The sequence below is a fragment of the Centrocercus urophasianus genome, unplaced genomic scaffold (genome assembly GCF_019232065.1).
Source record: "Centrocercus urophasianus isolate 14NV4802_14NV808 unplaced genomic scaffold, USGS_Curo_1.0 seq_12, whole genome shotgun sequence".
Classification (NCBI taxonomy): Eukaryota; Metazoa; Chordata; class Aves; order Galliformes; family Phasianidae; genus Centrocercus; species Centrocercus urophasianus.
The window spans coordinates 4,650,943-4,677,767 of record NW_024884364.1 but is presented as its reverse complement, the minus strand read 5'-3'; the positions used below and the strand labels follow the sequence as shown (position 1 = coordinate 4,677,767).

The window sequence follows — 26,825 nt, the reverse complement described above, 5'->3', positions numbered from 1 at the left end:
ATTTTATTTGCCTGACCCTTTTGTTTTCTGGAGGGCACTGAAGCTATCTCATAATAGAACGGGCATTTATAACGGATGCCGCAGAAGAAAATTGACAAGGTGGAAAGCAGGTCAGTTTGGAATGGCAGTGCTACAAAGCGCCTGGGAAACTGGGACTGTCAGTACTAATCAATATATTCCACCATATCTATCACAAATCATTTCTAACAAAAACGGGCAGCAGTGGAATGTGAGAATCAATTTACTACCGGCTTCAGTTGGTGCTGATTGATGTTGAAAGACTGGAAACACTTTGGGGCTTTAGCATAACGAAGTATCTGTTGTTGTTGCTACTAACACTTGTGTTGGTAGAATAGACAAAAACACTGATTGGCATTTACACCTCTTTCTTCAAAGTGCTGTGCAAACACACAGAACTGTAGACTTTATCTTCGGGGGTTCTGCTTAAACGCTTTGGCAAGGAATAGCAGAATCTGAATGTTTGTTTTCATTACCTGAAAGAGAGGTGATAAATAGCCTAACTACCTTTCTCTCCTGTATCCAGTGATAGTTATTCTCTGAATCCGAATAAATGGGAGCAGTGCTCTGTTTTAAAGAGCCGGTTAACAGAGCTTTCATATATTTGTATATTCCTTGTGAATTTAAACATTCTCCTTAAATATCTAACGGCTTGAGCAGATGCCAGAGCACTTCATATATGTCAGTACTTTAAGGTATATATGCTAAAGAAAACAAATGGTCTTGCATGATAGATAACATACCAGATCTTCTGTTATGTTACATTTTACTCTTCCTCAAAGTGGAACTAAGAACAACGATCCAACCAGATTCCCTGGTCACTCTTGAGGGCACAGGCCACTGCAAAAGTATTCTTTGCTCTTGTATTCCTTACTGTAAAAACAGAAACATAGACCACACACAATTTAGAAGTCCCTGAAGCATTAAACAAATGCAAGACTTTTGAACTTCAAATGCTGTCATCAGCAGCCTTTCCAGAATGACTAATAACAATCCAGGAAGCATGCAACAGTATACAAAAACACTGCATGCTGTATTGTGTACTCATCAGTCTAAAGCTTCCAGGCAGGCTATATTTTGTTCTCGATATTCCCAATTCTTGTGAACTTTACTCTTTCCTTCTGGTACTTGAGATGCATAGGATTTTAGTTCTGTTTTTACTTTTGCTGCTGTTTTACCATGGAATCAATTGAAAACCCTGGTTTTCAGAGGTATCTAGTTGCATGCTCTGCTCATTTCTTTCCATAGCCTTTTGAATTTGTAGTTCCCTCTCAGATTTGTTTCAACTACATAAGCAGGGAGCCAGTGGCCTGAAGAATTTGGTCAGTTGTCATCTATGGAGTGCTTGTGTGAGCAGCTGTTGGTATTATTTACTTTCACACCAGCCCTTGGGCAGGGCAGATCACGCTGATGTACCTAGCCACACTGTGTTAAGTTGGAGTGCCACTAAATGCAGCTTTGCTCTCCTGCCCATTGTATGGGAACTGGCCATTTCTTGCTCTAACTGGAGCCTGTTTGACTACCCAGCAGATGTATTGTGTTTTTTTGTTGAATCAAGATAAGGAAAAACAGGGTGAGACCAGGAAGAGGATGCAAATTACGTATGAGAGGGATTGTGGTTCACATGGCTGTTTTGGTTTTTTGGCTAACCTAAATGGCCTTTGCCTTGTTGCAACACTTTTGCTGTCCATAAATTTTCACAGTTGCGAGGGGACGACATCTCTGAATGTCATCAAGTGGGAGGGGTGGAATTAAAGTGCACTCTTTTGAAAGGAGGGACGTTTTGATGTGTGTCCTTAGCAATGAGAGCCAGTGTAAATTGTGGTGGCAGAAGTAAGCTTTGCCTACCAGCTACCAAGCAGCTATCAGGCAAAACACTCAGTCCTTCGAAGCACCAGGTTCATGTTTAAGTGAGGCGTTAACCACAGTAAACTTCTGCTGAATTGATGAGTTATTTCCTAGTATCACACTTGTGTGAAAAACTGAGCTCTGCCTTTTCCAGCATTGTCATCTTGCATCTTGTCGCTACGTAGGACAAGAGACAGGATGAACGTTTGTGGCCGAATTATCTGTCTTGATGAATAAGTCTCTAATTCTGCTCTGTTACTCAAGAGCATTTTCAATGAACAATCCTTGCTCCAGGGAGGAGGGGGAAATCTCAACTTATTTATCAAACTTGCTAACAGCATAGAATGCAATATCAAACTTGAAAAAGTGGTTCACACATGACTTATTCTTGCCATTACTTTTTTTTTTTTTTTTTTCTAATAAAGAAGACAAAGATTTCACTGATAAGATTTGCCTCATTTTGGGTATGGAGGATGTAATGTGCACCAGAAAAAAATCTCAGCCTTCCGTTTGATTTTAGTTTGTTAAGAGGTAGCTAGGATATGGCAATCCTGCAATCTGTTCTACAGCTGTAAGTGGGCAATTTTGTTCATTTCTATGCACTTTGTATAATCCATGCAGAGACTTGGCAAAGCTGCAATGAGGAATGTCATGAGGGCTTGTCACAGGGAAGGCTGACTGATCCATGCAGATGGGTTTTCTTGGAAGTTTGCAAGTTTAGAAACCATTTAAAATCTAGTTCAGCTTTATTTTGGTTCAGCTATGGATTGAGCCATAGACCAGATTCCAGTGCTCGCTGTCCTAATGTTTATTTTTGTTATTTAAGAGTGTTCTTAAGTAGCTCCTAGAGTCAGCATCCTGCAGTATCAGCATAGCCTGACTCATGATCCTTAAGTTATCTTTTAGCTGTGACAGTGCAAAATGACATCTTTGTTATGTCGTGATGGAGCTATCCTGTGGGTTTACCTAACATAAGAAGAGGAACAAACATAAGAAGTGTATAGGTGTTCTTGCTTGCACAAAACTACTGATAAAGGAAGTTGTTCAGCTTAGGGCAATGCTTCTTGACCAAGCACTACTTCTTCCATGATCTCCTGTGAGAATTTGTCACCTCATAATGCTTTTAGTAGCACTTTGGTTTGGTAGGACTCCTTTACCTCAGTTTTGCTTGGTGGGTGTACCAGATAGTAGGTTCTCCTTCTGCACAGATCGTAGCACAGCTGATAGTTAGTCCCTCTTCCCTAACTATAATCTTGATGTTCTCAACTCTGAGCTCAAGTAAAAGTAGAAGCTGTTAGAGAAAGTAAGTATTCTGCCTCCAGTTATGCTGGGGAGCCAAGTCAGGGCCAGCACAGTGCTCTCTTGTGTGACAAAAAGGCAATGGGCTTGTTTCTTCTGCATGCCTGAATTGTCCTTCATGAAGACCTGCCCTGCCAGCCTGAGCATGCAGCTCTAGGTGTACTTTTCACCGTGCTGGTTTCTGCTCTGCAGTCATCTTTATTTTCCTATTATAGTTAATCTGTCTCCTTGTATTTCACGTACTCGGCTTTTCCTCCAATTCTGAACTTGTATCAAGGCACCTCACCACTTGTCAAATGTCCTGGCCCATGGATATATTTGTGGTGGGTACCTTTTGTTTGTTCGTTCTTCAATAGCTGCAGTCATGTGTGCACTTACCCAGGCCTTGTTCTGTTTGTGTCAAATACTCTTTCCGGTCTACCTGGTATTCACTTTGAAATGTTTGATGAATAGCTTGTTAAAGGAAGTGGAGAAAAGCACTCAGAACTTTCTGCAAGTCCTGCCAGCACGCATTACCAGTGTGGTGAATAGAACAGAGCTTTCGAGCACTGCAGCTGAAATACCAGCTTTGGGTAAGTCAGTTTTCTGACCAAATTTGCTGCTTTCTTCAACTCTCTGCCCCCAGTCCCATCTAAAATTTGAGCTAATGTACTTATCCTGGAACATAGAATCGTTTGAGTTGAAAGGGACCTTTAATGGTCACCTCATCCAATTTTACTGTAATGAACAGGGACATCTACAACTAGGCCAGGTTGCTAAGAGCTCCATTTAGCCCAATGTCTGTAACCATGGGGCATTCACCACCTCTCTGGGCAACCTATTCTAGTGCTTTACTACTGTTATTGTAAAACACTTCTTCCAGTCTAAATCTCATCTGTTGAAAGCATTTCCCCTTGTTCTATCATCAAAGAGCCTGCTAAAGACTCCATCCTCTTCTTTCTTATAGCCTCCTTTAGGTACTGAAAGGCTGCTCTCAGGTTTCCCTAGAGCCTTCTCTTCTCCAGGCTGAACAGACCCAGCTCTCTCAGCTTGTCCTCATAGGAGTGGTGTCCCATCCCTTGAATCATTTTTGTGACCTTCCTCTGGACGTACTCCAACAGGTCTGTGTCTCTCTTGTGCTGAGGACTCCACATCTGGATGCAATACTCCAGGTGCAAGACCTTGCACTTGGATTTGTTGAACCTCTTGGGGTTCAGCTGGGCCCACTGATTGAGCCTGTGTAGGTCTCTCTGGATGGACCATGGCTTATGTTCAATCAGTATTTACTAATGATCCTTAATCAGGAGGGATTTGGGGCACCCCTACTGAAATTGGCATAAGGATGTTACAGAGGAATTGAGAATTCCTAGGACTTGAAATTTGAATACTCTAATCCTTGCGTAACATATAGAAGGGTAAACCATTGGGATAATGTGGCTTTTAGAAAAAATATGCACAAGAGTAGGATCAAGTATTTGCACTGTGGCCTTTTCTGAGGGTTGAACTGAGGGTCTCTTACATCCTCAAACTTTGGATTACAGCTGATGGCATTTGGTGTTGTTTGATAGAGTGGTGAAAGCAGTAGACATTCTCTGAACCTTTTAGAACGAGATCTCTCTTGTCCAGGTCCTGCTATCAGAGATGGAATGGTGCTTCCATAAACGCTTCTCTGCTTCCTCTTCCCTTCTGACCCAAACTCAGCATGGTGAAGAAGCAGCCCTTCCCTGCCTTCCCAGACAACTGATAGCTTTATTTATCTTGTTTTCCTTCCTAAACTTCACCTTCCCACACACATGTGTGTGCAATATCTTCTCTTCCCTCCAGGAAAAGCCCGAGGAGCAGAGATACACTTGCTCCTGGGTCTAACTAGTCAAGCAGCTTCCTCTGCACATTCCCAGTGCTTTTATTCCAGCATAGTTTCTCCTCCCCTAGTCCTGCTTTCCACGCTCTGAATTTGCATTTAACTAGTTCCAGCCCTAAACATCTACCCTGTGCCCTGCCACAGCCTGGAACAGATGCAGCACAAATGATTGACCCCTTTCCCTTGGGCGGTTTGGCTTTGACTGCACAAAGCAGCCAATAAAGTGGAAAGGGCTGGGCAGCTGACAGTAGGGATTCGCTTGAAGCTGTATAGCTTTATGGTCTCAGGTAGAGGAGGAAGTTTGCTTAGAAAATGCAATCGCATTCCTCCTTTTGCTGCCAGCTCCTGATGACACATTTTTAGAAGTTGCCAACTACAAGAATAATGTCTATTCACCAGACACAGCTTAGGCTGGAGGCTGTTAGCTGTAACTCCAGTAACTGGAGCTGGAGCATGTAGCAATGCAGGTCATGATCTCCCTTGTCTAGAAGTTCTCTGAGCAGACCCAACTGAAACCTCTGCTGAGATACTCTTTCAGACAAGGGCGAGTTCTCACTGCAGCTTGTCTGCTGGATCTCTTGACCTGCTTTGTGATACATGTAGTATCCTTCTAATAAAGTGGATTTCTTTTTGCCCTTCTGATGGTGCTCTCTTGTCTGTTTTATTGTTCTCTCTGCAGCTGTTTTCTTCAAGGACCTCATGCTATAGTCTCTTACTGATCCTCCCCTTCTCTTCCTTCATCCCATCCAAAACATGCAAGTTGTCTGTGCTTGTTTCTGGTCATTCCTAAAGGTATACTGACAAAATCTCCCTCAGAATACAGCACAGCAGTCAAGTTAACATATCCTGGGGGATGCTTATTGGTTTTATGTTTGGTATTCATTAGCTGTACATGGTGTGACACAAGCGGAGAAGTGTGATCAAACAGCGTCTTTCACTGTAGATTATACTGCCAATAAAGACTGCACAAAACCACAGATGATCTGATGTCCTTCAGTTTAACGGTGAGTGTTGAAGTCCAGCCCCCTTTACTCTTGCTTTATTTTCCATGTGAGTTTCTCCCTCCCATACAACTGTATCTCCTAGCTCCCAGAAATATCCAAAAGAAGGGCAACAAAGCTGTGAATGGTCTGGAGTGTGAGTGTTACAGGGAGCACCTGAGGGAACTGAGATTGTTCAGTCTGGAGAAGAGGAGGCTCAGGGGAGACCTGATCACTCTCTGTAACTCCCTGAAAGGAGGTTGTAGTGAGGTGGAGTTCAGCCTCTTCTCCCAGGTAACAGCAAAAGGACAAGAGGGAATGGCCTCAAGCTGTGCCAGGGGATGTTCAGGTTGGATGGTAGAAAAAATGTCTTCTCAGGCAGAGTGGTGAGGCAGTGGCACAGCTGCTCAGGGAGGTGATGTAGTCACTGTCCCTTGGGGGTGTTCAAGAAACATGAAGATGCAGCACTCAGGGATGCAGCTAAATTGGCGTGGTGAGGATGGGTTGATGGTTGGACTAGATGATCTTAGAGGTGTTTCCAACCTTAATGATTCTATAATTCTATTCTAAGTAGCTCCCAAGGATCCAGCTCTCAGACTGGGACCCTTCTCACCCACTTGCTTCTTTGTTCTAAAATGATTACATTTTCACCTACAGAAAGCAATAGACCTAATGGCTGCGGAGCTGTCACTTCCTGTGAGATATGAAGCCTAGTTTCTAGTACTGGCTCCAGCGAGCACGTTTTCTGAACAGTCAGTTTCTGGATGAAGCACATAAGCAGGAATGCCAGCTCGACTCCCTCATTTCCAAGTAAGTTTGCATTGCAGTGACTACTCTTACTTAGCACTAGTGATTTATTCAATTTGCTTCAAACTACCATAGACTCAAGCAATAAGTTAGGAATCAGGTCAATTTGGACACAAAAGCAAAGTGTAAAAAATAAGAAAAGTGGACGTTATTTGTGCTCTGGAAGGCAGCCACAGAAATTTATCAGCTCCTAGAAGTGCTGTGGCACAATCTGATTCTGCCCCACATAGACCAGCCATTGCAGTAAGCATGCTTCTACTTCTGGCTCTTTTAAAGGTTGGCTGTGGTCTTGGTCCCGGAGTTACTGTGCCTCTATATTTAAAGTATTTTTCCTGACAGTTGAAAGTAATCAGTCTACCAGGAGCTGAGCAAACCCATGCTGAGCCCAAATGTGCAGCAGCTTTTTCTCACCTGCCGTGACTTCTAGTGCTAAATGCTTTTCCAGTCACACTGTGCTCTGCCAAACATCGCGTTTCCTCCAGATGCAGCTCTTCCAACCATGTGTTTAAATCAGTGAGAGTTCCTCAGTGTTTTATATTTTCTTCCTGGCATTCAGGCCATTCACTAAGGCATATAAATAAAAGTGCTGGAAGGCCCCTGTCTGTATGAATGTTGGCTGCAAGTAGCTTCTCAGGATGGTGGGACCTGCCGATTGAAATGAGATCAGTCCCTGTAGTTTAGTGGTGGATAAAACAGTCATGGAGGAAAAATATCCTTTACAGACGCTTGGAAATGGTCTGCTGACATATTTTGTTTAAATCTCAGTGCACCAAATTTGACTCCTTCAATGAATTTCTAGAGGGCAATGCATGGACTAAGAAGTCAAACGGTGCCTTTTCTTGCCTGTGTCTCAGTCAGAACTGTCCTGGGAACCTCAGAGCTGGTGCAGCCCGTCTCCCACGCTGCCCCTTGAGCTGACCTTTATGAACTTGGAGATTTCCAGGCTCTCTACACAACTCACTGCACCGGGTGCCAGTAATCTCAGCAACACTAGAAATCAAGCTGTACGTTCTGTGTTCGTTACCCTGTGACTTGCTGCTTAACAGCTGCAAAACAGACTGCATTTGCATGAATTTGCTGGGTGGGGGTGGTCAGTGGAGGGCAACTGCTTCACAATCTCAGTAATTTTCAGCATTTTCTGCATCCTCAACTGGTTCTCCTGTGATGATCACTTTCTTTAGAAATATTACTGCGAAGCCTGAAAAGATTCAGGTTGCAAATTGGTTTGAATTTCAAGATTTCCCAGGTGAGGGAACTATTTTCTGGCAAAGTCTAGTTGCCTTTTTCTGACATGTCCAGTCTGGTCACAAGTGGAGAAAAGACATCAAGCTACACCCGATCCAGTGCTGTGCTTAGAGTAGAAAGGATATAGCCTTTAGCTTGCTTCATGTGCATGTAGTACAGGTCCAGGACTGATGTAAGAATGCATGGCAGTGAGACCAAGCAGTAGGAGCATTTGGAGCTTGCCAAGTATTGATCTGATCATTCAAATGGGAATGAGCAGAGAAGCATTTCAATTTGGCATCCATGCATGATTCTGATGCTGTCAGAGTGAATTAGCAACACTTTCTTTTCCCTGTAACCCATCCCAGGCTTTTGTCATTGAAGCCTCCCTTTTGTTCATATCTCTCTGTTGAAAGACAAAGTGGAGAAAAAAAAAAAAAAAAAAACAACAACAAAGAAAACCAAACAAATCAACACACAGATCTTGTGCCCCTAAAAAGTCTGGTTATGTTATGCTAGTATCCTCTGAATGGAGACAGTAATACTGAGCCATTGCTGCTAAAGACTGTTACAGCATAAATATAGGGGATTCAAGCTACAGTTATCATTTTGTACAGTCACTTAGTCCACTAATGGGGAGAAACAGGGCAACAGTTTAAGAAGGCAAGAGGACTGTCAGAGATTATTAAATCTACAGAGATGATTTGTTTTGGTAGCCTCTCCTGACCCAAGTACATACTTTGGCAGCAGACTTAATGCCTCTGGTAATTAGAGCAAGAAGTGATGGGTCATCATTAGCAACTGCAAATTAAGCGGTGTATTTCATCTGAAAGGCAGCATCATCTTCAATGGGGCTTATTTGTTACCACTGCAGATCATCTGTGAGTCACAAGCAGTACACTGGGCTAACTCATTTGTGTGATTTAGTAGAGGCTTTCTAATGCGTGCCTACTGTTCCATATGAGTAGCTGTTCCAGATAGCTTCAAAACAGAAAATACCACAATATTGGACTTTCTTGTACAGCTAATACTACTGTTCTTATTTACACAATGCTCGTGATTTTTTTGTTGTTGTGCACTTCATGGTTCAAATGCTTTTTGACTGCATGTTTGAAATATATTTGTCATCTTCATAGAATTAAAGAGTGAAGGAAGGAAAGCCAGACAAGCATAGAAATCGTCTGTAATTGTCAGCTTCAGAAGATACAAGAATCAATCCAATACAACTCAAGGTATATATTCACCAAATACTATTGTGTGGGCTTCCCGGAACCACAATCATATCCAGTTCTGAATGTTGCCAAAGGCCCAAACAGAGATAATTGATTGATATCATAGGATCAATATAGTTGGAGATCTTAGGAAATCCTCAAATACTCTTAGAAGCATATCAATAAGCAACTGAGGGTACAGGTACAAAACAAAAGAGGTACGGAGGAAACTGGCCACAGTGAATGCTGTTAGAAGGTGCTACATGGGCACTGAAATAAAACAAAGGGGGAGTGTGTAATACAGCTGAATAAATTCAAAATAATTTACATAGATCAGCAGGGAACTACAACTGAAGATATTGAAGCCTGGATCAGAAATGCATGTGAACAGCTGGATAAACCAATGGATGCTCATCAAGCAGAAACTGGGGGACTGTCAGTGGTCAGCTAGCTATGTATAAGTGAAGACCTCCTGAGGGACATCCTCATGCCATATTCTTCTCTATAGGGAGAGGGGGCTGGGGATGTCTAGATCCTCTTGGAGAAGTGCTTACAATGGAAAGTGATGATAAACTTGAAGTGTTTTATTGTGTACAAGAAAAATGACCAAACCCGTGCTTTTTGTGTATCTGCCAGCACCTGTGACTCCAGAGAGCTGTCACAAGGAGAGACCTAATAGGTACAAGAGAGTGAGACTGGCTCCTTGCTTCCTAATACATACCTGATGTTCTGGATATTGAAGTAATGTATGGTACTGAGGTTGCTATGGAAGTTATCTTTGTGCATACAGCACCTGAGGGGGCACGAGGGAGTTAAGGTATTAGAGACATATTTTTAGCCAAATCTGACCATTTGTAAAGCTCATTTTCCTCCTTTGCATGCTGTTTGAACTAACTCCGTCTAATACAGCCCTACAAGCCCTTTGCAGCCTACTTGTTTTGGATCCTGTCTTCTATCTGATCTTCCTAGCAGGGCTCTCACACCACTGGCCCCTCAGGTGGAAGACATCCAGTAAGTCTTGAAGCTAGAAATGATGAGGTAGGATTCCTGAAAATAGAGGGCTCCATCTCCCAAGGAGGCAGGTTTGGGAGCCCTGGGCAACCTGGCCTAGTACCAGATCTGGAGGCTGGTGCTCCTGCCCTGTGACAAGGGGGTTGGAGCTTGTTAATTTTTGGGGTCCTTTCCAACCCAAGCCTTCTTGTGATTCTATATGTCTTTTTGAATATTCCCCAAGTCTCTTGGCAAAAAGAAAAAGGCAGCTTTGGTGCCGGGGAGGCACGGAGAGAAGTTTGATTTGTAAATTCTGGGAGATTGGATGTCCTCAGGTATTGGTTCTCCATTAACGTACTTAGCGTTCAGCTCTTAATAAGAAATGATGATCACAAAAGATACACAGCAACGAAAGAGCCTGCTCTGGGATTCTGAGATAGCACCCAGTGCCTATGGATGTGCTGCTATTTGCTAGCTGCTGTGATGATAAAGTCAGTCAAGGGATGTCAAAGTTCAATTTGCAGGGGAAATAAAGTAGAGCGTGCCTTCCCTAGGAAGGAAGCAGCATTGGATCTCATCCATATACTCTATCATTCCTTTCCATGTGCTGATGTAACCCTTTTTTTTAAAAGCCAGCAACCCTCACTGGATCAATAAATCCCGATCAATTGTTTTTCTCACTGATTTATCCATGCAGGGTTGTTAGCTGAGCTGCTGTCAGAAAGTGGGAGAGAGTGTTCTGCCTGTTTACTGTAAAGAAAGCAAAGCAAGCAACCAGGAGGGGACGGGCAGCAGGATATTTACTGTCAATACAGCTGGAGAGAGACAGGAGATATAAGGAGAGAGGAACCGAGATTGAAGCCTGTAACCCAAATGAATGATCAGAGTGTAAAAATACCCACACCGTTTCCGATGGAAAATGTGTGGACTGAAGTCAACAAAGGATAACTGGCAGTGTTTGACAAATGGTTTAATGAAGGGCTAGAGAGGCAGGGAAGTACTTGTGGTGCACAGAATGATAATGCTGTGCATGAACCTACTCAGTCTGGAGTGCAACCTGAAAGGATCTGCCGAGACAAAGCAGTAACTGGGACATTTGTGGGTGTGCCTGCATGCAAGACGTACCGTTTAAGAGTAATCATAGCAAAAATAATAATGGTCAAGTTTAGAAAATAATAACTGGAGCTAATTTTCCTAAGAAGTTGGGCTATTCAGGCCAGAGGGGGGGGAAAAAAAGGCATATTTTCTTGCTTCTCTCTCCATTTCTTCATGCACAGAGGAATTAGGTGGCTCTGAGCTGCTCTCTCTGAGTGTCCCTCCTGTTTCCAGATGCAGGGGAACAAGTGAAGAGTGAATTCACACTTTAGAGAACAGTGACGACCATCTTGCCATGAAACCATTCACAGATGAAGAAGTAGAAATCTACATCCAGAGCAAGGTAAGGCTTTATCTGTCCAGATTTTCTGTCTCCCACACTAGGTGTTGATTCAGAAGGGTGCCAAACTTGACAGTTAGTTGCTTGCCTTCTGTCTTCGTTTTTTGAGACATGACTGGGTGAAGTTTTATGAGAACTGTATTTCTAATGAGATTTCTAGGTTTCTGTTGCAGAATGTTATCAGGGATCTTGGCCGGTAGCCTTGTTTTCTGAGTTGCATGTTCTCTTCTATATCTTCATATTTCCTGAGTTTTTGTTCCCGCTCTCATTTCCAGATGTGAGATGAGCCCTGATCACTAGCACTTAATCTAGGGAGAAGCCCTCACCTCTTTCCTTGTCCAGTGGTCTTGGATTGACAGATACAAGACCAAAGCCGCAACAGCAGGGGCTGATTCTTAAAATGATGCATGCAGGAATTGGGGAGAGGTGAAAACAGCTTGAATTCTCCCATTTTCTGTCACCTCAGCTGAGGATACTTCACACAACTGAATAGCATGTCTCAGTACAGGCAGGTTGGAGATACATTTTCAATTTCATAGAGTTATTCCTGCACTGTGATATTTTTCCTCCAGTATGAAATGAAGTAAAACAATAAAAATAATCAATAAAACTGTACATTCTATGAAAAGGGATTCTAAATGAGCTGTAATATATTGTTTTTTTTAAAGCTTGTGCTTCATCATGGTGCTTAGCTAACTTCTATCTGATTGTCTGTTTTCCATTACAAAATGCAAGACACTGAAATGAAAAATGATTTCCAAGTGGAAAGCTGTAAGTCCTACTTTCAGAAAAGGGTGAAATATTCTAATACCATCAAAGGGCTGGTAACAAATGTTTGGGTTTTTTTTCTATGGAAATGTTTTGGTGACAAGTAATCAAATGCCTTTGAGAGCTTCCATTTTCACCTATTCAGTGTTTTGCATTGGAAGAGCATTCCATCAGAATCTATTCAGTGAGCTATAACAGTGAACCATTCTCTAAGGAGAACTATAAGGAGAACTATAACTATATAAGGAGAGCTATAAAAGAAGGAACGGAGGGAAGCCGTGCACAAGGGAGATGCTCGTACAGCCACCATGTGTACAGAACAGACGTGGAGCCTTGCTCTGAGGCTCATAGAAGCAAATGTTTTACTTTTTAACTGAAAATTTGTTTTCCAGCAGCCTTCCAGCTCTGATGGCTTACTGTTACTAATTTCTTCCTGCAGCAATGAATCTCTGATACCAGTGACTTCTTCCTTAACCCACTCATCCAGCAAAGGAAATATGCGAGTGCGTACTTAGTGCAGGTGACTAGGAAATTGAAAGCAAACTCAAACATTCTTCACAACTTCCAGTCAATCTTAGTCCTTTTTCTTTCCTCCATAATGAAGCCTTAATCAACCTTGTTCTGGCAAACTTCTGAAGTCAACACTTGCTAATGGAAACACCAATAGGTGGTAGAAATGGCTGTCTGATGAAGAACTGTCTCTGACTTCTTTCCCAATGTGCTCATGCTGGTGCTAAACACATTAGATAAATGCCTTGGCCCTTCAGAAACTGCGTTCACTTGCTTATATTCTGTCTTCTGACATTTATGGCTTCCCTTCTGTAGGAAGGTTCTACTTTGCAGTAGCAGACTGGGTAGTTATTTGTAATTAGCTGTGGGTAATACAAGTCTCATGTAATTTGTTCTTCCATCCTTGCCTCAGTGATGAGGACCTACGTGCAGAAGGAGTTGTTTAGTGGTACCTCTCTGAAGTTTTTAGAGTCTGTACTGTCCTAAATACTTTGTGGCAACAGCTGAAGTTCAGCAAGTAGGCAATGAAGGTGCAATTAAATAAGGCCATGCTAGGTTGGATGGATTCTTCCAGGATACCAGAGAGAGAAGGAGGTGTTTCTGACAGGTAGCACTCAAAGAGAACACAGCACGAGGAAGGAGTACAAGGGGCAGTCCTGGAGCTCAACTTGAGCCAACCAACGGTGATGATACACTTTAAACAGTTTATTTGTAGACTCTGAAAGCTCTTAGGGGAAGATAACTTTCACTGTCACTCATAACATTTACTTGTTGAAGGAGCCTTTAGGTGTCTTGTTGAGCAAGTCAAGTTCATTGGACTGCTCTAAGAACTAAGGCATTCATCTGGACTAGTGAAAGAAAGTAGCTATAGCTACAGGTGGATACGTGTATTACGTCTGTATTAGATACAAGCGTAAGGGACTATGTTTTATTACCATAGCAAAAAATCGGGATGCCAAAGGTAGATGAGAGTCTGGCCAAGGGGATATAATACTGCTCTCTTGATGTGTTTCCCTCTTGTAAATACTATAAAGGCTTAGTAAAAATACTGTTACCTATCATAGAATCACCAAAATTGGAGAAGACCACCAAGATCATCTTATCCAACCATCCTCCTACCACCAATATTTCCCTACTAAACCATGTTCCTTAGTACAACATCTAAGTGTTTCTTGAACATCTCCAGGGTAGGTGACTCCACCACATCCCTGGGCAGTCCATTCCAGCACCTGATCAACCTTTCAGAGAAGAAACTGCTCCTAACCTGCAACCTGAGTCTCCCCTGTCATAACTTGAGGCCATTCCCTCTATTGCTAGTTACGTGGGGATATGGGGCTGACCCCCCTCTTCACAACTTTCTTTCAGTCAGTTGTAGAGAGCAATAAGGTCTCCACTGAGCCTCCTCCAGACTGAACAATCCCAACAACCAGTTTTGTTGGCTGAGAAAGGAAAAGGAGTTTATTCCAACTTTCCAATTGCTCTTCCTTGGATAACTGATCCTAGGCAAGCAGTTTTCCATTCTTCGCTTCAGACCTTCCACTGAAATATTTTTTTAATAAATAATTGCACTAATGCTGCTTGAATTGAAGGACTATCTACCAGGTCACACAAACTCCCAGCCCTCAACGGGAGCATCTTTGGCAAGATACCTTGTCAACATCTAAGCAGGGACCCTGTATTAAGATATGAAGATAGTATGGATATTTTCACTGTACTACACTGTTGCCACATACAGTTGCAGTCTGATTAATGCATGAGTTATCTGTTATTCTTGTAGTCTTGCCAGCTCTTGGAGCAAAAAGTAATCCGACTCTGAGAGTGGCTCTGCGAGGGGAATAGCTGGCTGTCCTGGATCAAAATGGGTGAAAAACAAGGCTGCAGTTAATAGTTAGCAAATTCATCCATGTAATTAAATCCTTCTCTTCCATTCACTGCTATGGCGTAAGAATATCAAGTAATCCTTTATAGTCTTGAATTTTGCCTTTCAGTGTTCATCAGAAAGAGCTCCGTGTCATGGTATGTTGACTGTAATCTAAAGGGAACAAGATTTATTCCCATTGCAGCATAGGCACATATGTTTCAGGGTTCACCAAACGGATTGTTCTTACCACTGGAGACAAAGACTGCAGTTATCTCTAATATGAAGTGTCTTTCTTGCAACTGACAGGTGGAGCCACGCCATTATCTGGTCTCCAAAACGGTGGAGGAGGTGCAGAAAATCATCCAGCAGCTGACCGCAGAAATCAGCTATAAGGCCACACGATTCCAGGCTATCTCCAACTCTGGCATTCACAATGAGAATATTAAGGTATGGACAAGAGGTCTAGTGTAGTGTCTGTAGTTTGTATGGCAAACAGTCAGTGATTTTCCATTCTGCAAGTGTATGGACAGGTACCTCCAAGTAAAACACCACGGAAGATATGCTGACATTTCAGTGTGGGGACTGGCTGAGTCATAAGAACGTACTTGTGGGCATCTTAACACTGGAGGTGTATCAGAGAGGGATGGGTAAATGAGGCAGAGTCTCTTTTCACAGCTGCTGCTTTTACAAAGAGACGCTGTTGCCAGAGCTGTCAGTCTGCACACAGAAGCCAAAAGACAGGAAAAAAAAAGTACTGCAGTAACATTAAAAGGAAAAAATGCCCATGCCTGTATGAGCTATGACTCATATTTTTCACAGGTGAAAAACCTGTCAACTCACTAAAAAAAACTTCAGAATGCTTTCTTCTGCTGTGAACATAAGAAGCTTCTTCAGAAAAATATATTGTTTTTTTCTTGGTCATGAATTAGAACTTCTTTTTCCTGGGAAGAAACATGCTTATTAGTGGGAGAAGTCATTTTAGACCATCAGATACCAAAACAACAGTGTCCTGTCCCAGGCGTGACAGGAGACTGATTGTTTCCTTTGACTATTTAACACAGGAGTAATGACTATAAGGGTATAAGTCATAACTGATAGCAATGGCAACTTCAGATGAAAATGATCCTTCTCATCTGAAGTAGATTGCATACTCTAGTTATGTCAACCCATACACTAAAATGCAGCCACTTATGGATAAATGCACAGTGTGTGAAAGCATAAGGCAACTTTTGTAGCTGTCTACGATTGAGAAGGAAGAATTCTGGGTATAAAGCTGCTTGACGGGCATGGGGGTGGAGGCAGAATAGGGTCATCCAGGCTGAAAATTGGCTGTTGCTCTGTGGATAAACACATTCAGATTTACACTGGCAGATGTGCTTGCCAGTAGGAATGACCACAGTGCCACAACACAGTGCCACATCCTGATCCACACCTTCCTTGGTTCTGTGGTCTGCCACCCACCTCTCATACTGGAACAAACCTGTTTGGCTTATGAAGACTGACAAAACCAGGGCCAAGGTAAAATGGCTGTTCTGGAAAACAAAACAGAACAAAAACAAGGCAACCTATTCTAATCGGTAGAATCAGAATGGCATACTGTAGCCTGGTCTGAACACCCTCAGCTTATAAGAAATTCCTGAAACATATTTTCTTAAAAAATGGCAGATTTGTTACTTAACCCAGTGCTATAAGTCAATGACAATCACACTTGGAGGGCTGGCTGACTTTGTGCTGTAGGCATGGGGCAGCAAAGAATGGGTTAATAAGAAAATGTTTTTGACTTGGTCTGTTCTGCTTACAAAAAATAGAATCTTTAATATCGTTGTTGAGATAACTCACCCTAGAGGAGATTTGTCTCAAGGGAAAGTCAGTATATTAACAATTCCGTGTTTAATTTTGCAGCATCTTTTTTTTTTTTTTTTTTCCTGTAAATTAAATTTATGGTGACTTTTCAGAACTTCCAGTTTCTGGTTAAAAGGATTTAACTTGATGCAGAGTGTAGATTTGTTGAGAAACTATACAAGCCTCCTTTTAGATACACAGGGCTACGTGGGGAATTTAACAAAGTTTTTAACACTCAGTGTTGTTTTATTTCTGCAATTCAGGGGCAGAAGGCCAAAATCTTTAAGAGAACTTGAAATAAAACTCAGAAAGACCAAATTAAATAGCTCCCTTTTTTTACAGCTTCCAAGTTGTGGTCCAGTGGTTTTTTTGCAGCCGCCATCTGTGCAGTTCTGGTGCAAAGGCTGCGGAGGCTTCGATAAAGATGTAAGGAGCAGGTTAACATCCAGAGTAATTCCTAGTACAGCACTGGCCAACCACGTTGCCAAGTGGTCAGCTCTGTAATGCTGGCAGGGGAGATTTCTTTCCTTTAGCAAAGAGGCTTGTAGTACGCTCGCAGCTTTTCTTGGTGAATGAATGACCTGCCACATGCTTTCTCTCTGATCTGTGTGATTCTCGTTTTCCTCTCTGCTGCTCTCAGGATCAGCCTGGCTTACTGGCCAAGTGGTCAGCTCTGCTGCGGGGAAAGCGCCCGTTCCACCCATCCATCCAGGTACAACACCCTCCTGGTGCCTGCTTCCTCCTCACCCATCCTCTTCTCCAGACAATTCATCCTCCTAATTTGTCCCCCATAGCTATCTTAGTCTTTCTGCAAGAAACTTTATTTATTGCTTGTATTTCTAACCTAATGCTTCCACTTGCCTGAGATATCCTGGCTGCACTTACATTAATCAACATGCTGCAGGCAGGTTTTTAATGCAACAGGATTGGCCACAGGTTATATGCTGCAGAACCAAACGCTCCTGGATCATGGCCTGTGACTTGTTTGGGTCCTGAAGTCTGGCTCTGGCATGCAAGCCTGGTGTGACAGAGCATGGGTAGAGAGACCTGGGGTTTGTTTAGGCCTTGAGGACACTAGCTGCACAGCTGAATTTGGTATGAGTATAACCTCTCAAAGTGGTGTTGGAGCCTTGTCAAACAGCATACACTTGCATAGGGTCCAGATCTGCATTATACCCCAACACCTTTCTCCTTTTGCCTATATCTGGGCTGTTGTTTACCAGCCCTTCTGGCATGCCCTTTTGATTTTGAGGGGCATGACAGCCACCCCCTTACAAGCTGGTTTTGTTATGGGAAGGAGCATGTCTGGAGCTGAGCTGAAATGGAGGTCCATGGGCAAAGGTGTGGGTAGGAGCCCCAGAAAGCCTGCTTGGAACCATTAAGGTCTTGTCAGTGCCCTCCGGGCCTCGGCACCTCTGCAGTAACATTTTAAATCCTAAGTTACACTGAAGACTATCTATATGCTTGGGATTGTTTCTGGAGAATGATAAGGGTGCTTAATTGACCTTGAGGTAACCACCTTCCAGCCTTTCAGCAACTGCTGTCACCACATCTTGCTCACACAGCTCTTTTACCTGCTTAATGTCAGTGTAAGTAAGGCTTGGACTCAACAGAAGTTGAAAAGCTTCAGAGTCAACATAGGAAAAGTCTGAATGGGTTTGGAAACCAACACCTGCAGCCAAGATTGCCAAATACTTCCAAACCTGGCAATTCTGGCTGTGTCCTGAACCTGTATGAGGTTTTCTGAAATTCTGTGTCACCTTACTCACTCTGCAAATGCCAGCTGAGCGCTGGTTGGAGAATGGTTATCCTCAAAGCGAGGCTGATTAATTGTTTCGCAAACAAGCTTGCTTCTGGGTGTTATCCACTGATCATTTTTCCATCCTTACTCTGCTTCTCGCTTCTGCTCAGTGGGAGATGCAGCCTCATACAGCACTTCCCAAAACCTATTTTTGACAATGCCACTGCCTGTGTAGGCTCAGGCATGTCACTTGCCTTGATGTCTATGTCTCCTCAATGGAGGATAGATATTCTAGTCAGGCAGAGTGAAATGCTTGTAAAATGAATGGGCTGTGGACTTATTCTACTAATGTCATTAGTGGGTTTTGGAAAAGATCCAGAAAGTGTACTTTTGACATAGCTGTGGAACTGTGGAACTCTAGGCTTATCTCTAGTAATGGCTCTGAGTTAAGAACTTGAACTATTTTGCTTCCCATTGCTGAATCTCAGAACAAGCTCTCTGTTGCTCTGCTGCACCTTGGAAGCTCTTAGTTATTACATTTCGTACAATTGCAGACTAGAAATAACAAGGAGTGGGGAAAACTATGGCAGATGTGGTGGCAAACCAGCCAGAGTGTGCTCTTGTCTTCTATGGGCCATGTCTGTCACATCAGACTCCTAAAGGACAATTTCCTCTCACTCCGTGTACCTCCAAGGTAAATCTCAGACAGGTATGGAACAGGTCCTGGATGTGTTCAATCATTCCTATTTTACCATATTTTTTCTTTCCCTTCAAAGCCTCCATTTGCACGTGTTACTTCCTTAACCCTTATGATCACTGATCTGCCCTTGCCTGTATTCCTAATCTCTCTAAACTCTCCTAGGTCTTAGCACCGAGCCAGTTCCTCATCACTGTCCCTCTACGTGGCCTGACTGGGTACAGGGAAAGCCAGGTCCGACACTGGCGTTATTACACTGTGCACGGAGCCAAGCTACTCTCCTCTGTGCGGGATCCTGAGGAGCTGCATCAATGGCTCGAGGTGGAACAGTTCTCAAAAAGCCTTCAGCAGTGGCACGAAACAGATGTGAACATTGAAGGTGACCTGGTTCCAGCCAAAGTCCTTATCGTCTTCCGAGAGCTGGTGGAAAAGTCAATTGTTTCCTGTAACCTCTCCAGTGAGTTTAGTGGGGATGGGTATAAGGGGAACTGGCTGTCTTCTGCAGCTAGCAGAGGGGGAACTACTATGTACACAAAGTGTTTGTGTCATTCACATAATTAGAAGTTAAAAAACAACAAACCCTCCCAATGTCAGGGAGCTTCTAACCCATTGCAGTGGTGCAAATCTAGACCTGCACTGAAGACAGAATTAAGTAGACCTTGAGTTCTTCAAAATGGTGCTCTTCTTTTGGGAACTTGGGTAAGTTCTCCACCAACATCACCCTCAACCAAGATGCAACCCAGATTTTCAAAGCAGTTTGGGATGTGGGGAAAAAAAATCTTTTTTTCTGGTACAGCAGCTGCAATATAACTTGACTAGTCAGAAAGATGCTGTAGGAAAAATTGCATACAGGGTAAAATGTGTAAGCTGGAGAAGTGTTTGAAAATATGAATAAGGCAGGTAATATTCTAGGGAAGACTTAGGTGCCCATGTCTTTCCAGTATGTAGAAGATCTTGAAAAAAAGTCTGTTGAACAAGTGTTCCATGTTCCCCAGTGCCCAGACTATTCAGTAGATATCATGGAAACTTGCTTTCAGTAGTGATGCTGATTCCTCTGTAAGCAATTCCAAAGTGCCTGTGTATATCCTGTGGCAATTTGTACTGGAAGTGCTGACATAATGCAATCAGTGGTGCATGCAACATGCCTTCATAGCTGCGACATCTGCAGCAAAATGCTGCCTAAACAGTGATCCTCATATTTAATTCTTAGCGTCCTAAAGGCATGTTATAGACTGCAGCTAATGAACACATGGCTTCATCCAAGCTGAACGGTTTATGTTCATCTTTTCACAATAAGATACTGTGACATGGTCAAGTTCAGACTACGGTGCTTTTTCTCACATTGTATTTGCAGAACATCTTTACCCATCAGCAGCCTGAAATGGGTCTTCCATATTCTAGAAATATAGACGTATTTCACCTCCTCTGATGACACTCCAAATTTTACTCACAGGAGAAAAGATGTTAAAGTCAGGTTCAGCTAGATGATTGCATTCTTCCAGCAACTGTTTGTTATTACTGAAAGGAAAAGAAGGATAAAGTGTCACCATTGAGGCTCATGGAAAAGATCATATGGAAAGAGCTTTCATCTGAAGCTTTGCTTATGTGGAAGTCATCGTGCTGAGGTGAAAGCCTGCCACTGTGTCTAGCTGCAGCTCATCAAGGTGTTGAGCCAGAATAGGTGCTTCCAAGGGGTGGCTGATGTCTGGGCTGATGATTGTCTTTCTATTTTTCTTAAGGTCAGCTAGAAGGAAATGGAGACAGAGGACATGATCTGAGTTAGGATGCTTTTCTTTTCTCTTGTTTTTTTTTTTTTTAAATGCATGTGTGAAGAATGAACTTAATCCCATGGAACATCTAAAGTTACATAAAAACGTCTCCAGTGTCATTGCTTCTCTGTTTTTTCAATTCTTTGAGAACCAGCAAAAACAGAGTTCTTGCGTTGCCTCACTTGCCATTGGTGGAAAGACAGGCAGCATGGTCTTGATACTTGTGGAAATGCTGTGAATTTATTTAAGTGTTGACAAAGCTATGGCTTTCAGCTGCTTGGTCTCTCTGCTGAGATCTTGGGAGAAGTATAGCTCCTGTTTTGGTGCCAGGCTTGGCTCAGTGGGGAAATAACACCCAGATCTACTGATGTTTATAAAGTTATACTGGAGATGGACTCCACTGTGCTTTCTGGAGGAGATGCTAAATTGCCATTAGGACTAGGTGGATATTTCTTTGGTGAAAATAGAAGTTACCATCCTAAACATTCATCATTATCCCTTCAAGCCTGCTGCATGAACTCCTTTTGGAATTGGAATCCCTAGCCAGCGTCAGTCGTGAGGTGGATTAACACACAATTACTTAATCTGTTTATGGTAATCTGCTCTGTATTTATTTCAGTGGGTTAGAGGATTATCACATCATTGGCTCAAACAGCAAAACTGAAGGAACAGTGATCCATCCAGAATGACAGGGAAAAATGGGGACGGAAACTTCCTCCATGAACACAGTTGGACCAACACTGACCATGTTTAGTTTTTCTTCTGCTCTCATTCCTTTGGGCAGATTGAAATAAGCTTTTTCTTGTATTCCACTTATGTCATTGAAGAGAGTGCTGATACAGCAATGGAACTGCAAGTCTCAATTTGGATACGGGCACAACACAGCCCCTTGCTTGGCTTGAGGAGAGGATCTTTTCACCTTTATCACCTCTCACATTGTTCCTTCACAGATAAAGTGACAATGTTGGAGAGCTTCAGCTCAGTGGTTCGAGTGGCTGTGGAAACATCAGAATTCCAGGTTGAGGTGGAGCTGGCTCCTACAGTGGAGATTCCAACTTGCTGGCCTGAGAAAGCCCGGTGGCCTCGTTGCCTCAAGCGTTGGCCATCTCAGGAAAAAGTGCAGTGCATCAAGGTGAGCAGTGCAAAAACAACTGTAAAGTCTGTGCAGAACTTTACTTTGCAGGTATGTGATAGTGGTTTGGAAGGCTGCAGAGAATATTTCAAATTATTTGGATTTTATTGAGAATTTCTTTTCTTAACGATGGTGAATTCTGTGGAGGGAAAACTGATTTAACATCTGTTGCATGGGTTTCTTGCAAATAGCTTTGGCTATTTAGCTGAGTGCATTTTTTCTTGCTGTTTTGCTTTGTCTCAAGCTTTGTCTCAACCTTTCTGCAAGTGGGGTACTACCTCAACATTTTCCTTTGGCAACAGACCAGTCCTAGTTGCCATTATCCCACACGTCGAGTTCTGCCTTCCAGTCTTGCTTGCTCCCCACTTGCTCAGGACCTGCTGTTCTATGGCAAAGTGCCTGTAGAGTTGTGCCTCAGCTTTAGTAGCACTGTTTGTACCTGGCATCTCTAGAGCTGAATCTCCCAGGAGTAACCGATGTCACCACATGAGGAAAGAAAGCAAATTGCTTGTTCCATCAGGGAGTTACAATGGGAAAACTAACCATGTTTGCTGCCTCTGCTAACATACAGCCTCTCTGTAACAGCCCTCTGCATTGCTCAGAGAAGTCTGCCTCTGATCTGGTGTCACGCTTTCCCTTTTGCCCATAGTCGCTTGGTTTTGACCTCTTGGCCCGCTCCAATTATCACTGGCAGCTGTGCTTCTCCCGTGCTGAGCATATACTCATGGAAGGCCTCGACGAAGATGGTGGTTGTCGCATGAAATGCTTCAGAGTCATGAGGCAGATGAAGGAGGACGTCTGGTGTGCTGGAAATAAGCCCGTCATCACAGCTTATCATCTTCAGGTAGGCATCACCATGATATCCAGATACGGTCTCAGTATCTGTTATGGGGGAATGATGTTCATAATCAGGAAATCTGAAAGACCTGACTGGAAAAACAGCACTATTTTTCTTGCTTCTGGAAACTCCACTCTAACAACTGCCTGTAGATCTTGCAGAAGCGGCGGTGGTGCTGATGGGAGATAACTGCTCTGCAAACCTCCAAGGAGTAGCTCTTAGTAAGCTCCAGCTTGAATTCCTCGCCATGTCTTTTGTTCCCTGGCAACATCAAAAAGATTTTGTGATTATTGCAGTTATGAATAAAATTTGCTCACAATTGAAAAGCTATCTGAGAAGAAATTCCCCAACACTACAACTATTGCAAGGCCAAGTGGAGGGGGAAAACAGGCAATCTAGAAAATAATGCCTTATTTTGATGAAATTCTTAACTTTGAGGAAGCAGAGGAATTGAAGGCCGTGTATCAGCCGTTCAGCCATGTATCACAGCATCTCTTGGAGGTCTCTTTGGGGCACTGAATTTGAAAAAGAAAATTTGAGTTAAGAGAACACTAAGAAACAGAGTGGAATTCTTGCACCCAAGATCAGTGACTTTTTTGTTTTAGAAATGATTTTCAGGTTGATGAAGATGGTCAATACTGCTTTTTTTGGTACAATAACTGTAAGTATATCCAAAAAAATTCTTCACAAACAGAAAAGCCTGTAAAAATGTAATATGGGCAACATGAAAATAATGTTATGAGAGCAATAATCATATGGAATTCATTTTTTAATCTATTGATTTCTCTTTTTATGCAGATAGATCGTGATAGGACAAGGGGGATGGATTTAAACTGAAAGAGAGGAGGTTTAGGTTAGATGTTAGAAAGAAGTTCTTCACTCAGAGGGTGGTGAGGCACAGGAACAGGCTACCCAGAGAACCTGTGGATGCTGCACCCAGAGACATTAAAGGCTAGGCTTCATGGATTCCTGGTTGGTCTTGATTTAGCGGCTGGCAACGCTGCCTATAGCAGGGGGCTGGAACTAGTTGGTCTTTGAAGTCCCTTACATCCCAAGCCATTCTATGATATCACATGAAATAAACTTGGAGGAAGAGGTCATAACACATGCTGTATTTTGTGTCAGAAGAAGACAGGCAAGAGTTGCTTGGAATCCCAGTGTACCCAGAAAGAAAATCTGCGTGCATCTTCAGCACAAGTATGGTTGAAGCTAACAGCTATGCTCATAAGATTATTATTCTCTCCCTCCTTGCACTTCTACACTTCTACACTTATATAATAGGCCACTTTCTACAGCTTAAAACACCTGGCATTTTCTGCAGAGGTCCCTGGCCTTTGCAAATCCTCCTTCCCTGCCTGTTCTGGACATCTGTGCAGGATCCTTGGTATGTCCAGTGAGGTTTGCAAGGTAAAGGAAAAGGGACAGCCAAGGGAAGGTGAAAGGGCTCTCCCTTAAGCTGCTGGTTGTGATCCCTCTGTTACAGAATCATTAATGCAGGAAGACTGCAGTGCGAGGCTCTCCAATTTCCAAGGCTGTCAGCCACTTACCAGCACTCTAACTGCCTTAGCAAGCTGTGTGAGCCCTTAGCAGAACCTTTAACACCTCTTCTTTCCCATCTGCTTCTTGCAGACAGTGCTATTCTGGACGTGCGAAAAATACCCACGCACCAAGGATTGGCGCTGCTTTCACGAAGCCTTCCTGAGGCTGGTGCAGAAACTGCACAAGTGTGTGAGCCAGCACTTCCTCAAGCATTACTTTGTCAAGAACACCAATCTGCTCAAATATGCCAACACCAGTGACCTGGATGTGGTGGCCAGCAAGCTCGCTGTCTTCCTAGAGAACCCCGTCTTCTGCTTGGACTAAGGCTGAAGAAAGCTTCCTCACCTCAACTTTGAGCAGTTTCCCACTTTTTCTCCTCATCGGTGGTGTTCTTGTCCTTCCAGTAGGTGTTGCAGCTGGCTTTCTGAAGCAGTTGGCACTGATGGCATGAACAAAATGTCAAGATTGTGGTGGTGGGTGGAGAAAACTGATGGAAGGCATTGCTTGATGCCCAGCCGATCTAATTTGCTTTCAACAGCAACAGCTTGCCTAGAAGCTACAGCCCATGAAACTCAACCCTGTGCCTGTCAGAGCAGCAACTGCCTTATTCTCTGCCTCCAGTCTTGTGGTGCATAAGTAGAAAAACGGTGCAAAGGAGTCTCACTCTGCTGCCTACCTGCTGTGCAACCTAGCACATGGGTGGTGTCTGCCTCCTCCTTTCTCACAAAGACAGTAAGTTTAATTTGTAGGATCATAGAACGGCTTGGAAGGGACCCTAAAGATCATTCCCTGCCAACCTTGTAGGCCAACTCTGCAGAAGAGCAGAGGAACATTATTTTGGAGGTATGGAAAACGTGGAAGTCTTCTCTGAGACAGTTTGTGATGCTTCCTCCTACAATCAAATGGGGTCCTGCTCCTGTACAAAGATAACCCTGCCAGTAGTATTGAATTGCTCAAGGGAAGCAGGAGGAAGAATGTTTTTTTTCTTGACTCCTCAGTTTTTTTTCTCCTCCACCTTCATTTTTTTTCCTGTTACTTCAAATATATTTTTCTTCACGTTTGCCAGTTCTGTTAGTGCCAAACTAACAGGGGGGCTTGGCCAGAAGAGATTTCGTTTGCACTCCTGGCTCCACCCAGCAGGCTGGAGGAGGAGTGGGTCTTTCCCTAGTTTTAAGCATCCATGTCTTTTGGGGTGTTGCATAGGAGGAGAATATTTTTTCAAGGGCTTGTAGCTTCAACATTCCCACCACTTTTAATATTAAGAAAAGAGAATAAGTTTTAGGGTTTCAAAAGAAACAAGTCCATCAGAAGAGAGGTGGCCAGCAGGACAGGGACGTGATTGTCCCCTTCTACTCTGCTCTTGGGAGGCCCCATGTGCATCCAGATCTGGAGCCCCCAGTACAAGAAAGACAGAGAGCTGTTGGAGAGGTCCAGAGGAGAGCCACAAAGATGATCAGGGGACTGGAGCACCTCCCCTGCGAAGACAGGCTGAGGGAGCTGGGCTTGTTCAGCCTGGAGAAAAGAAGGCTGCAGCCTTTCAGTACCTAAAGGGAGCCTACAAACAGGAGGGGAATCAACTCTTTGAAAGGGTAGATAACAGCAGGACAAGGGGAAATGGTTTTCAGTTGAGGGAGGGAAGATTTAGGTCGGATGTCAGGGGGAAGTTCTTTACAGAGAGAGTGGTGAGGTGCTGGAACAGGCTGCCCAGAGAGGTTGTGGATGCCCCGTCCCTGGAGGTGTTCAAGGCCAGGTTGGATGGGGCCCTGGGCAGCCTGGTCTAGTATTAAATGGGGAGGTTGGTGGCACTGCCTGTGGCAGGGCAATTGGTGATTCATGATCCTTAAGGTCCCTTCCAACCCTGGCCATTCTGTGATTCTGTGAAGTGCTACAATGAGCATAAAGAATGTTGGTTTTAATGTTATTAAATCACTGAAACTACACCAAAGTGCACTTTTTTCTTATACCTGTGAAAGAAAGTAAATAACTATGTTCTTTGCTCAAGATGAGGTAGTAGGGATGAGATTTACAGCCCAACCCCAGGGAGCCGGTGCAGTGAGTGGCCTGCAAGATGGCCATCTGTGGCAGAGCATCTCCCCCGTGTGTCAAACTGTGGTCTTACCATTCACCTTCAGCACAGTCTCTGCTTTCTGGCTTGGTTTTGTATGCAGGAGTTAACTCTTGCAGGAGTTACCTTGCATTTGGGAGCTGTGCTATATGGAAGTGTTGATCCCAGGCTCATGGCTTGTTTGTTATAGGTTCAGGAAGGATTCAGGAGAGAATGAAGATGTCCTCACCCATCCAACTTCTAGGATACAACCTAGAAGACAGGAGAAGCAGAGTGATGGAGAAGAAAGAGGACGAATAATATCTTCTTTCTTGGCTACTCACAGCTTTGTCAGGTTTTCCCACTTGTCTGGTTTTCCCAACTAAGCTTTTCATTTCTTGCAAAGGAATAGTAAAGATATTTTGCAAAGGA

General features: G+C 43.3%; 1 protein-coding gene across 6 annotated transcripts; it reads left to right on the top strand.

Moving 5' to 3' along the window:
- Nucleotides 1-36: 36 nt before the first annotated feature.
- Nucleotides 37-25,798, top strand: MAB21L3 (mab-21 like 3). Of its 6 annotated transcripts, XM_042811064.1 has the most exons (11): nucleotides 37-110; nucleotides 5,892-6,009; nucleotides 6,643-6,795; nucleotides 9,153-9,248; nucleotides 9,864-9,906; nucleotides 11,547-11,655; nucleotides 15,098-15,238; nucleotides 19,237-19,528; nucleotides 21,791-21,972; nucleotides 22,622-22,816; nucleotides 24,440-25,798. In XM_042811064.1, the coding sequence occupies exons 6-11, from the start codon at nucleotides 11,608-11,610 to the stop codon at nucleotides 24,671-24,673; spliced, it is 1,092 nt and encodes a 363-aa protein (XP_042666998.1). In that variant the 5' UTR covers nucleotides 37-110; nucleotides 5,892-6,009; nucleotides 6,643-6,795; nucleotides 9,153-9,248; nucleotides 9,864-9,906; nucleotides 11,547-11,607; the 3' UTR covers nucleotides 24,674-25,798. The 6 variants fall into 6 exon arrangements, with proteins under 6 accessions (XP_042666998.1, XP_042667002.1, XP_042667001.1 ...); XM_042811068.1 differs by lacking the exon at nucleotides 24,440-25,798 and having other exon boundaries at nucleotides 22,622-23,048; XM_042811067.1 differs by lacking the exons at nucleotides 37-110; nucleotides 5,892-6,009; nucleotides 6,643-6,795; nucleotides 9,153-9,248; nucleotides 9,864-9,906 and adding an exon at nucleotides 11,005-11,315 and having other exon boundaries at nucleotides 11,553-11,655.
- Nucleotides 25,799-26,825: the final 1,027 nt, after the last annotated feature.

Excerpts from the sequence above, each read along its gene's own strand:
- MAB21L3 (XM_042811064.1), top strand. The coding sequence starts at position 11,608 with ATGAAACCATTCACAGATGAAGAAGTAGAAATCTACATCCAGAGCAAG. Across the intron at positions 15,239-19,236 it reads TTCACAATGAGAATATTAAG|GTCTTAGCACCGAGCCAGTT; the intron begins GTATGGACAAGA and ends AAACTCTCCTAG. Across the intron at positions 22,817-24,439 it reads TCACAGCTTATCATCTTCAG|ACAGTGCTATTCTGGACGTG; the intron begins GTAGGCATCACC and ends TGCTTCTTGCAG.